Below are 12,493 nucleotides of genomic sequence, written 5' to 3'. Positions count from 1 at the left end.
GTCAGTCAGCACTATTCGGAAGAAAAGTGCTTCCATTTGCTGAGGAAGGTCTACTGACAGTTCCTGAGTCTGGAGGCCATTTTTAAAGCAAACAGCCACACCTCCACCTGCCCTGCCGATACGATCCTTCCTCACCCACTTCGTGTAGCCTTTTATTTTGCCAAATGACGGCTCCACAGTGTCACTCATCCACGTTTCGCTCACCGCCACAATATCGGCTTTTTGTCGTAGTACAAAGTTGTGGGAGAGATCAGCAATGTTGCTACGAAGCCCTCTCACGTTGGCAGAGACAACCGTGAGGAGAGGGGAGTGGCCGACGTTTCTTGGTGCTGGCGGGTTGCTGTTATGGCGAGGAGTGCTGTTAGTATTCGCTCTCCCAAGGGCCGAGGTCCATCCCCGCTGGGACCTCGGCTGCTCCTCCCATTGCCTGTGTTGCCATCCGGAGTCACCACGAAAGGGGGTTGGGGGTGTGGGGCGTACCCGTTTCTCCTCCCTTCAGCCAAGACCCTTCTCAGGATGGCTTCCTGTCTGGCGTCTGCTATCCGTGAGAAGCATTCTTCCCTCGAGTGTCCTGGGCGCAGGCAGTACTCACAGCCTCTTCGGCCCCGGGGAGGAGGGGTGGCGAGGCCTAGGTCATTTTGAGCAGGTCTCTCTCTCTCTCTCTCTGTCTCTGTCTCTCTCTCTCTCTCTCTCTCTCTCTCTCTCTCTCTCTCTCTCTCTCTCTCTCTCTCTCTCTCTCTCTCTCTCTCTCTCTCTCTCTCTCTCTCTCTCTGTGTCTCTCTGTCTCTGTGTCTCTCTCTCTCTCTCTCTCTCTCTCTCTCTCTCTCTCTCTCTCTCTCTCTCTCTCTCTCTCTCTCTCTCTCTCTCTCTCTCTCTCTCTCTCTCTCTCTCTCTCTCTCTCTCTCTCTCTCTCTCTCTCTCTCTCTCTCTCTCTCTCTCTCTCTCTCTCTCTCTCTCTCTCTCTCTCTCTCTCTCTCTCTCTCTCTCTCTCTCTCTCTCTCTCTCTCTCTCTCTCTCTCTCTCTCTCTCTCTCTCTCTCTCTCTCTATGCCTTCTCTTCTTTTTTATGTACCTTCCTTCTTCCCTTCTTCTTTGTGGTGACTCTCCCCCCGATGTGAGTGTTGCTTGTTTTTATTCTTGTTTGTGTTTAACGGTATACGGTATACGGTATTTGCTATTCGGTATACGCCATACGCTATACGGGCACGGCTGGTCACATAGAGGGTGCACGCGTATACTACTTACAGTCTTTTGGGTGCCGTCAACATGGATTTGGCTCTTCTTTTACTGATGGAGGCTGAGGAGACACATGGGAAGAAAAGAAGGGCATGGGTACGACAGGACTTCCAAATGAGACCTGAGTTGGGGGAGCTTAACACCACATTTCAGAACCTGATTGATCACCCTGATGAGAAGGTGTTTTACAACTACATGTGTATGTCATACAACAGCTACAAAATGTTGAAAAACTTAATTTTACCCCACCTCAGTCCCACTGGATCAAACTGGAGGAAACCGATATCAGGAGAAGAAAAGTTGGTTTTGACCATCAGGTGAGTGAAACAACTATCAATTGAGGGGGGGGGGAGCACAAGATTGGCATATCCCACATTACATAATTTTTATTCCGCATATCACACAACATTATAACTTGTGTCACCATCCCCAGTATGTGAATACAAAATCGACCAAACCATTTCTTGGCCAGATTGAGTTATTTGTGGTAAATTGTAGCTGATACATGTAATTTTTTTTTGGTGTAAATGTGTATATACACTCGCAATATCATCATTATCCACATCACACGCACACATACATGCCCACACACAAGCTCAAACATAGAATCAACAAATGTTCGCATAAAAGGAAAAAACACTTGCTAAGTTGTGATGCTCTCTCTCTCTCTCTCTCTCTCTCTCTCTCTCTCTCTCTCTCTCTCTCTGTCCTCAAATTATTTTGACTTGAAATATTAAATATAAATACAAATACTAATGTTAAAATGCAAGTTGTGCATGTACTTCGAAATTCCGATGAAATGAGTCGCAATAATCATTGTATTATTGCATAACATACTAGCTGACACAAAAAAAATCACTATGGTATCTGGAGGTATACGGTGCACGAAAATCGAACATGCTCGATTCTCCCTATACTATACTATACGTAGCTATACGGCATTTCGTATAGTGCCCTCCTATGTGACGCGCTCTTGGGCATCTCGCCCTGTTCGATTTCAGCTATATGCGTGCCCTCGAAAAACGTGCACCGTATACCGTATAGTATAGCTCTATGTGACAGCGGCCTAACTTCTTGAGAGTTTGTGTTACTGCTCACTCTTTTTCATCCGTCTTGTCAATGTCTACCTGCTGTCTTTGATACGTTTTTTTTTTTTTTCTCGTCTCCTGTTCTTCTCTTTTTTCTCGTCTCCTGTTCTTCTCTTTTTTCTCTTATTCTTCTTGTTTATCATCCTCCTTCTATTGCAATTTTTTTTGTTTCATCTTATTTTTTCTTCTCCTACTTCTCCTTTTCCAATTTCTTTTATTTTTTCTCCCCCTTCTCATTTCTCTTTTTTTTCATCGTTCTTTTTCTCATCTTATTTTATTATTTATCTTATTCCTTCGGTTTCTTCAATTCCTGGAGGGACAGAGAGCAACTTGATAAACAGGAGAAAAAGCAGAAGGAGGAGAAGGAGGAGGAGGAAGAGAAGGAAGAGGACGAGGAGGAGGAGGAGGAAGAGAAGGAGGACGACGAGGAGGAGGAGGAAGAGAAGGAGGAGGACGAGAAGGAAAAGGGGGAGGAGGAGGAGGAGGATGAGGAGGAGGATGAGACGCCTTAGTTTAACAGGTTACAGAGAGATGAAGTGAATAGTAGCTAACTCTTACTTTAAAATGACATGACAGGCACCATGGTACATTCTCCCCTCACGCTCAGTCCTCCTGTCAGTGAAGGGAGGTGAGGAAAGAATGTTGACGAAAAGAAAGGAGGAGAAAAAGATGAGATGAATAGTACGAGTACATAAATAGATGAATAAATAAGGTTGTGAGGTTAGCTTGCTCTCTCTCTCTCTCTCTCTCTCTCTCTCTCTCTCTCTCTCTCTCTCTCTCTCTCTCTCTCTCTCTCTCTCTCTCTCTCCCTCTCTCTCTCTCTCTTTCCCTCTCCCTCTCTCTCTCTCCCTCTCCATCTCCCTCTCCCTCTCTCTTGATGCGTTTGTCTAATATCAAGGAGAGACAGCCGAGAATTTGCCGCGGGGTGTTAGTCATCAGGGTGGCTTTTGAGGGGCTGAGTTCCACGCGGCTCGGCAATGTTGGAGGGCAGACCGAGAGAGGTTAATTAATTAAAGAGGAAGTGTCAGGTCGCTTTTTTTTTCTTCTGCTCAGTTGATGTTAAGCCAGGGGTAGTGAGCAGGATTGCCTCCGCTATCCTCGCAACCCTTGGGTCGTGACTTTTAGTAGATCTTTCTAGGGTCCCTCTTCTAAGGAGAGGCACCAGAGCGGTAAGCTGAGGCACTCCTAATCCCCGGTCGCAGGTCTTTGCGTAAAGTGCAGCATTAGGAGTGTCTTTGGGCAGGTGGAGTGCCTTCTTTAGAAACTTTCTTATCTCGGCATCATACCGCTCTAGGGTGCCCCTCGTGGTCTTATCCAGCACCAGGCTGTATTGGTGCTTAGGGATTAGCACATTTTTCAACGACCACAGCTTTTGTTGGGGTTTAAGGGGGCCCTTTTACACAGAACCCAGGTCTTTTAGTAGGGTTGCGAGGGCCCGCCTGGACTTGGCTTGGCCCAGGACCACTCCCATCTCTAGACCAAGGTACTTGTATGTTTCCCCTGGCCCTAGTAAATATGGTGTAACCGTCAACCAACCACCGTTTTCTCTTACCATCCCCTCTAATGGTAAGTGTACCACATTTGGGAATACCCAATTCCAGTCCCACCTTTGCGGCCTCCTGGACCAACACATCAAGTGAGGCCTGGAGGCCACTCGGAGTGGAGGCTGTAACTGCTACATCATCCGCATAGGCAATAGCTAAGAGGGGTTCCAGCCAGACGCGCCCCTACGTCTGCTGGCACTTGGGAGAGTGCCCAATCCAACGTAATGTTGAAGAGGTATGGGGATAACCGGTCCCCCTGTAACACTCCCCTCCTGATGGGACAAGTGTCCCCCATAATGTTTGTCCGTGCTTTACTGTACAAAGTACTTACATACTCAGTGAGCCTAAGAGGAAAACCCCATCTCTTGGTCGCAGCCACCAAGGATGGGTGACTCACTGAGTCGAAGGCTTTCTTAAAATCAACAAACGCGACACATAAGTCTGTTTTATTCAGTGTGGCGTTCTTAATGAGCTCCTGTAAAAGGAGGATGTTAGCTGCAACACCCTCCTCAGGGGCAAACCCTTTCTGCTCAAGAGGCAGAGGGGCTGCCCCAATCAACCTGGCTGTTAAGATCTTATGAAACAACCTGAGTAGGATCGATGTTATGGTGATTGGGCGGAAGTCACCAGGGTCCTTTGCCTCAGGAGTTTTTGGGATGAGGGTAGTCCTCCCCATAGCCCAAGTCTGTGGGACATCTTTGAGGAGGAGCAAGATGTTCATGGCCCAATCCAGCTGGTCTACGTTGAGGGCGCTCACATCCTCCCGTCTCCTGCCGTCTGGTCCGGGGGCTGTAGAGGGCTTAGTGGTCTTTAATGCCCTTTTAATTTCATCCTCATTTATCGGACCATCGACATCCAGAGTGGGTCGAACAGCATCAGGTGATCGTGATTCCTCCAAAGAAGCTCTACCAAAGAGGCCTGGCCAGTAATCTTTCATGCCTGGGGGGATGAGCGGTGGGCCGTCAGGAATACCCGTTTTGATTTAATTAACGGCCCGACCTCTTTCCTTACGCCACAACTTTTTTATTCTTCTATAATCCCTTTTTCTCTTAGCGTTCTTATTTCTGGAGACCGGCCGCCCCTTCCCGGCTCCTTATATGTATAAGCACAAGGTGGGCACCATATGTCAACTTGTGCTTCCACCTCTTCTATGCGGGAGGAGATGGTAAGGCCGAGGGCCCTTGATAACTCAGATACATAAATGTATATTACATCCTCGGCCGGAGGATGGAGAGGTTGATCACCACCTAGGGCCATACTATCGATGCGATTAAGGGCGCCCGTAAGGCGGACTCTTATAAAGCCCAAATCCGCCTTAAGTCCCTAGAGGGTCTCGAGGCGGCCTCTGCGCCGGTTCCTCTGGATTCTGCTACGCCTCCAAATGACCATCAACTTGGCTCCACGATTCGCACAACACCTGAGAATGGTGTATGCTTGAAGAGCTGTGTGCTGGACTACGTTGTCCTGTGCAATAGTAGAGCCGCATTTTACCGTTCAAGCCGCCGCAAGCGCGCTTGCTAAATTTTGGCAAGCCGTGCCGGTTTGTGTTCTCTCACGGCGCTAACGCAAGCGCGCTTGCCAAGATTGGCTTGCACCCCACCAAGCCGCCGGGACCCTCGCTTGGTCGGCTTGGTCACTCTCCCGCCGACCTTCACCACCACAACAAACGATGGCAGAAGCGCCCTTATGTGAGGATTATTTTGCTTTGTATGCCCTAAATTCGTTTAATACGGCAAAGGTGTACATGTTAGTCTTTTACGCTGCTTTGCTGCTGCATCATAGCCCCTAACTTTGCAGGCTTTTTCTTTGGAGCACAAATTACCATCGTCAGCATCAATGACAACAAAGAAAACGATGCCATATGTCAATTTTTCGTATACAGAATCTCAGTTTTGTACATTTCTGACTAATAAACTGACCTTTAGTAGCTCGATAAATGTTTTTTATACATTTTATGCCTCTTAAGCGTGGCTGTTACAGCGCACTTTGTCCTAAATCAATAATAAACTTGGTAAACATGCTGGTTCGTCTTGTCCCCCTTCCTCAGCCGGGCAAGCCGTACCGTTCTCTCCAGACCCCAAAAAGCGTGCATAGACAGGCTTGCGGCGGCTTGAACAGTAAAATGCGGCTTAGGATGCACTCTTCAGACCTGAGGCACCATTCAAGACAGTTCTGTGCAGCACCTGTGTGTGCTTCAGTGGTGTACGTGAATTGTGCTGTCCAAAGTGTGTTGTAATTGGGAGTACTGTACAAGAATTACCATTACATTAGTATTTTATTAATTGGCACTTACCTGCCTCAAAAGGGCCCAAAATCAGTGTGTCTCGACTACTTGTACTACACACGTCACTATCACTATGATCAGCCTCATACCCATCATGGTCCTTGGGTACCACCAATTCAAGTCCACGTCTCAGTTTTTTGTACGGAACTTTGACGATCAGTTTCCAGTTCAACTTAATCTTTCGTTGCGTTCTTCTAATCATGTTCCATTACTCCATATATTTTTACTGCCTAGAATACAGATCAGTATAGGGCATTGTATTACTCTCAAGGATCCCTAAGTATGCCATAGTATTTTTTTTTAGCAATATTATAATCCATAAAAATCTGGTGTCCCCGATGAATATTTTCTTCAACTTACCTTACTCATTGAATGATGTCTTATGAAGATATGGTATGTTTGAGTGGGATGAATAGTGATTTTCCTTTCTTGTAGCCATTAAGAGGTACATAACTGATCAATTTTGAAGACTCTATACACTGAAATGAAGTGGGTGTCGAATTGTGCAATAGTGTGTATACATGTAAGCTTTTTGAAAGCTGTGACTTGAATTCTTGCACTAAAAAGTATACTTGTGTACAAGGATTCAATATAATGAACTGAATTTCTCCAAACAGTAAGCCATTTTCACTTTTACCTAATACAACATAGTGCCCCTTCTTGTAATGAGTGCCCTTTATTACTACTTCCAGACTAACTTCTGCACTATCAGCAATCTGACACATCTTTATGGCTGTTTGGATACCTTGATTATATGTATCTGAAATTAAAGGAATGCTTTTTGTTACCTCTACTCTATGTTGAAAATAGGGGCTGGCCTGTTTATAGGATTGTAATAATTGATGTTTTTCACTCATTGTCTGGCAGACATTCTTGAAATTCTGGGCACTTCTAATACACCTTTTGAAATAGCAATGCTTGCTTTCAAAACGCAATGTCCACAAGTGTATTAATGGACCAAACTGCAAAATTAGCTTCGGATTGTGTTTCAAAAAATGATGTTTGGGTTTCAGTTTCTCGTCCGGGAAACATGATAGCCTGTCTTCTAGATATTCATCGATGAGTATAGAAAGATATGGAATGTCTGAGTCTTTGAGCTTTGGGGCACATACCATTTCCACGATATCATGCAGTAAAAGGAACAACTGCCAAACTGGATCATCTTCATTTTTCGTTCCTACTATATCACATATAATAACAGGTAACAGCCTTATTAAGCACCAGTTTTGTGCTGCTTGACCACCTAGTCTACCCCCAGAAACATTCACCTGACATGGCTTTGAGGCAGCATCTGTACCAAGATAAGGAAACAAATTTATACGCTGGTTGAGTTCTGCATACGTTAACCATCCTTTAACATTGACGAGATTCTTCAGAATCATGGCTAAATCATAATCTCAACACCCTCAAAAATATCATGACCCAAACATGGTGGCAGACCGGGTGCACAAACATGATAATACTTCAAAGAATTGAAAGCAGAATTAAATTTAATACCATTTATGTTATTCAGAACACTGTGTTCTTGTTCAAGATGCCTTATTGCTGCATTATAATTTTCCACTGTTCTCGGTGTACCAACAAAAACAGGGTCACTCCGAAATTCTGTGAGGGTAATGGTACAGTACCGACAGAAGTGTTCAACTGTACTAAAATTTTCAGTAAAGCCACCTACACCATGGGACCCCAAGTTGTCTCCTGTAATACAATACAGTGTCCCCCTTCACAGTTTCATTATGTAGCTGAATCCCATCGTTCTCCAGCTTCTTTAAATCTTCAACTAAATCATGAAATATTTTATCATGGCCAAAATGCTTCAAGTCTACTTCTTTACACAGGAGAACTAAGAGGGTATTATCAACAACAAAGCGAAGATGAGGTCTAAAATTGCCAAGCGTCAAATAAACCCCAAGAATTTTGTGCTTTTCTTAATTGACCCTAAAGGGTTGCATATTTCAAAAGCATCTTGATAAAGAATAAGCCGTAAAGAGTTAGGATAACTTTTAAATAGTCCATTACTCTTAAACGCAAGCCCATCAGTAATATCACTGACGCAACAGTCACCGTGTGCTTGATCTTGGTACTGTGATGTTAATATGTATTCTTTGAAAACAGATTCGTCCTTAAAAAGGCACTGTAATGTTTCAAGTACTGGAATATATTGATAGGTGCACTCTTTGTTCTGACTGTTCCTTCCCAGATAATGACACCGAGGCTGAACGTAATTAAAGGTCTCCTTGAAAAATTTATTACGACTGTAATTAGATCTTAATGGTCCACTGTTACACTTAGAAAATATATCAGATTCTTCAATGCCATTTATAATTTCTTTAATTTTTGGTTCAGGAATGTCAAGCTGTTTTAATGAAGTGGTAAGTTTCTGTAGGCAATAAGAAAACCCAAGTGAGTGTATATTTTGAAATTCCTCCACAATGCACTGAATAACCGATGATGGCAGCAAGTATTTTGACAACAATTTTAAATAAAACAAAGCAAGATTTCTTATAAATAATTCATCATCTGTGGTCTGTATTTCCTCATCACTGGTCCCTTCACATAGGCCTATGGGAATATCATTTTCTGCTGTAGTGGAATCCCCCGAGCTTAGCGACATGTCACCAAAAAAATCTGAATTTGATGAGCAGATCATTTCAGTTGGCAGGTCCTTAACTGTTTGATATCTGTGATACCTACTTATATGTACACTAAATGTGGTCTTCTTTGAGAACATTTTGGAGCACTGATTAAATGGACACTGAACCCTGGTGCCGTCATCCATGTGCTGTCTCAAATGATTTAACAAATCTTTGATCGCATCACAAACGTGTTGGCACAGCAGCGTTTTACACTGTAATTTCATATGGAGACTCAAAGCCAAATTTTTTTCATGATTTTTTGACCTTCGTTCTTGGTGGTCACGATAAATATGAGCCTTCAGTCCTGTATATGAGAAAAGCTTCCGTCTGCAGCCCCCTAATGGGCAACTGATAACTCTTCTGTATTCATTTGAATGCAACAGGCAATGATTTCCATAATTTCTAATAGACCTAGATACATGATTACAGTGGGGACATGCAAACTCTGAATCCATGTCACAACTGATTACTCGAAAATAACTAGTACGTACTTAAATTTAAATGTACTTGCCCTCTAGCTTTTAATATTCTTATGTTCAGAAGCCAATAATTTTCTCAAGAGTGGTGGACTTCTGGAACAGCCTGCCTAGATGGTAGGTGAGACCCCTAATCATTTGTAACTGGAAGCATACATTTAATTTAAAATATATACAAGCACCCTGACCAGTAGACTCTGCTTTAAGGCGAGCACCAAAGCCCCCAAAAGTGCATACTATTATGGCTTATGAACAGACTGACACTACAATGTTATGCAGGAAAGTAACGGTTGGGTGGTTAGGGGTGGTGGCTGTGGAGGGGTGGCTATGGGGTGGGGAAGCTTCCTACGGTGAAAGGCTGACAGCTTACTATACTGTATCTGTGAGTATATGAACAAGACACATTAATACTGAAATGGCACACAAACTGAGGCTTGGCACTACACGTTAGGCAGGCAGGTAATGGTTGGGGGCTGGCTGTGGCCACGGTGGAGCTGTGGGGTGGTGAACTTGCTACGTTGAAAGTTTACTAAGTACTGGTATTATGTGAATGACACATTAATATTGAAATGGCATACAAACTGAGGCTTGGCACTACACGTTAGGCAGACAAGTAATTGTTGGGGGTGTTGGCTGTGGCCACGGTGAAGCTGTGGGGTGGGGAAGCTTGCTACGTTGAAGGCTTACAAGTAATGGTATTATTATGAGTGAAACTAAACAGGAATATAAATAATCTGGGAACCTCTTTCTACAGTAGACCGTCGACATAACACAAATCGGTATAAAATGTTCCATATAAAGTGACGTGTAAATTTAGGACTCCAAAATCTATTGAAAACAAATCCTCACTATATTATGCGAGTTGAATTTGTCGTTAGTTTTTCCTAAACACCCCCGTTGTGCTAAGTAAGACATGCACCCTTATTTCAGTACAACGCGATATCAATATTAAGCGAACTTTCCTGAAACCTATCTCGTGTTATATCGACGGTCCACTGTATTATCATATCCATTTTCTTATGTATTCTTCTTCATTCTAGCACTAAATGCTATTATTACTTTTTTTTCTGCACGTTCCGTTTTTTTATTTAATTTAATTTTTTTTTTTTTTTTTTTTTTTTTTTTTGTCATCAGGGCTGTGAAGTATGGAGGAAATCAAGAATGCAGTTCAGAGTATTCTTCCCAGTCTTCTTCCACAAGTACTGGAGGAAGCGTGTGAACACCTTATAGGTTTAGGTGTTGAAACAGAAGATGACCTAAAGTATGTTAAGTCATCTGATCTTCTGATGCTGAAGGACATTCAAGTGCGGAAACTTATTAATAACTGGCAACAAGGTACAGGATTATTTTAAGCTAATTTTTTTTTTTTTTTTTTTTGCAGCAGATGTGGATGTTATCTACTCTTAGCATTTCATGAATTTGTCAGAGATAATATACCTTATGAAATAAACAGATACAGTCAAGATACAGAAACGCCCCAAAACCCGAATAACTTGGACTATGAACACTTTTTCTTTAAACTCTTGGAACTCAAACGCAGCCGATGACGCCCTTAACATACAGGACTGCTCTTAACTCGTTTGTTTTCACTGGTAGAAAAATTTGCTAATAAATTTTTGCCATCACCACTTCTCACTTAAGGTCAATGCAGTTATAAATACTTTCATTTATATTTACTTTTTTGACACTTTGAGTTTTGAGGTTTGACTGTACTTCCCAGGAAACTTAAGAGGCATCATGGTATATAGGTTTTCTTTTGATTAAATTTCAGGGTCCACAACATCTCAGAAATCACAAGAGACTGCTTTATCAGACACATCTATAATTTCTGAATCGGTTTCACCACCTTCAACCTCAGAGGAAGAAAGAGAAATAGCAGCAAATTTACAGCCTGGTGTAAATCCTGTTTGGGCAGATGAATTTGAAATACCATGGTCAAAATTTTCAAAGAAGAATCTAATGACATGTTTACAAAAGAAGTTAAGACCTAAACCATCAGCAAGAAGAGAGATGGTGAGAATTCTAGTTGATGAAATAAGTAAGATCTCTCAGAAGCCAGGTAAAAGGTCACTAGCAACAATTGCACAAAAGATTGTGAAGACATATCCTCAATCTTTCCTAGATGAGATTGAAGGCACTCGTGTTGGTACTGGATATGATTCCCTTCTGAAACAATTGCAGTCACGGTTTGACAACATAAATAGAAAATCTGACAGTAACTCATTCAAAAGGAAACGTAGAAACTCCCTTGTAATGGAGGAGGAAGATGCTGTGAGAGCTGGTCCAGCCACCAAAATATACTTGCATGATAAGTATGGATGCATTAATTATATGCCGAGTGATTACCCAGATGGGGAATCAGAAAGAACACAAGAAGATAAGCAATGCTTATTAAAGCAGAAATACAAAGAAAAATTTCATGATGATGTGGAATATTTGATGAAGGATACCTACTTTTCTCAAAAGCAAGACATCATACAAAGGAAAATGGATGTTCTTCATTTAAAAATAGAATGGCCTTATTTATTTGAGGCAGCAGGAATGTTCGTTTATTTTATGGAACTCACTGGCATTAACATTAGTGAAAAAGTAGAGTCTGCCATTGCTAGTAAGGGAGCACGAATTCTAAAATGGATAGAAGAAGAACCAAACTTGAATATAAGGAGAATTCAACAGGAACTTGTGCAGGCTAAAGGCTCTGTTGATAATGGCAGTGCAGAGGTTGCAGCTATGATCTGTGCTGCTATGTCTTACCTAAATGAAAAAGAAGACTTTCTGTATGTATGTGTAAAGGTTAGTTTTCTATATTAATAGTTTAAGTTGTATACAAAAGTAAATACCATGCTAAACTAGTGATCTAAAAAATTCCAGTATGATAATACATTGTGTGCCTCTAACAATGCGTAGTAGTACAGTACTTTGACAGCTGAGTTCTGGGAACTGGAAGATTTTAACCCTTGAAGTGAACCTTCTCTGTGTTTGTTCGTCCATCTGTACCTGTGCGCCTCATCAAGTACCTGTCTGTCTCCATGCACCTGTATGTACGTCTTGTCATTTTGTCCATCTGCATGTATCTCTGAACTCTTTGTGCCTCATGTGCTCTATTTGTTTGTGTTGTTCTTGTATGAGTAATTTGTTATATGTTCCCTAAGTGTGAAGGTTTTTATTTATATTTATTTCTGCTTATTCATTTTTCAGCCAACTGCATCTAGGCCTGAACTGGAGAAGGA

The 12,493-nt window shown here is 42.5% G+C and overlaps 1 protein-coding gene across 2 annotated transcripts in view; it reads left to right on the top strand.

The window, feature by feature from the left end:
* The window catches only part of LOC123500411, a 48,036-nt gene extending 35,834 nt beyond the window's left edge, over window positions 1-12,202 (top strand). For both annotated transcript variants that reach the window (XM_045249128.1, XM_045249127.1), the window contains exons 2-3: window positions 10,398-10,598; window positions 11,035-12,202. In XM_045249128.1, coding sequence (XP_045105063.1) covers window positions 10,409-10,598; window positions 11,035-12,074 — 1,230 coding nt within the window. In that variant the 5' untranslated portion in view covers window positions 10,398-10,408 and the 3' untranslated portion in view covers window positions 12,075-12,202. The remainder of the gene's footprint in view (window positions 1-10,397; window positions 10,599-11,034) is intronic.
* Window positions 12,203-12,493: the final 291 nt, after the last annotated feature.

Source organism: Portunus trituberculatus, unplaced genomic scaffold, assembly GCF_017591435.1.
Source record: "Portunus trituberculatus isolate SZX2019 unplaced genomic scaffold, ASM1759143v1 PGA_scaffold_224__1_contigs__length_96760, whole genome shotgun sequence".
NCBI lineage: Eukaryota > Metazoa > Arthropoda > Malacostraca > Decapoda > Portunidae > Portunus > Portunus trituberculatus.
The sequence above is the reverse complement of the archived record's forward strand: the minus strand, read 5'-3'. Positions and strand labels throughout refer to the sequence as shown.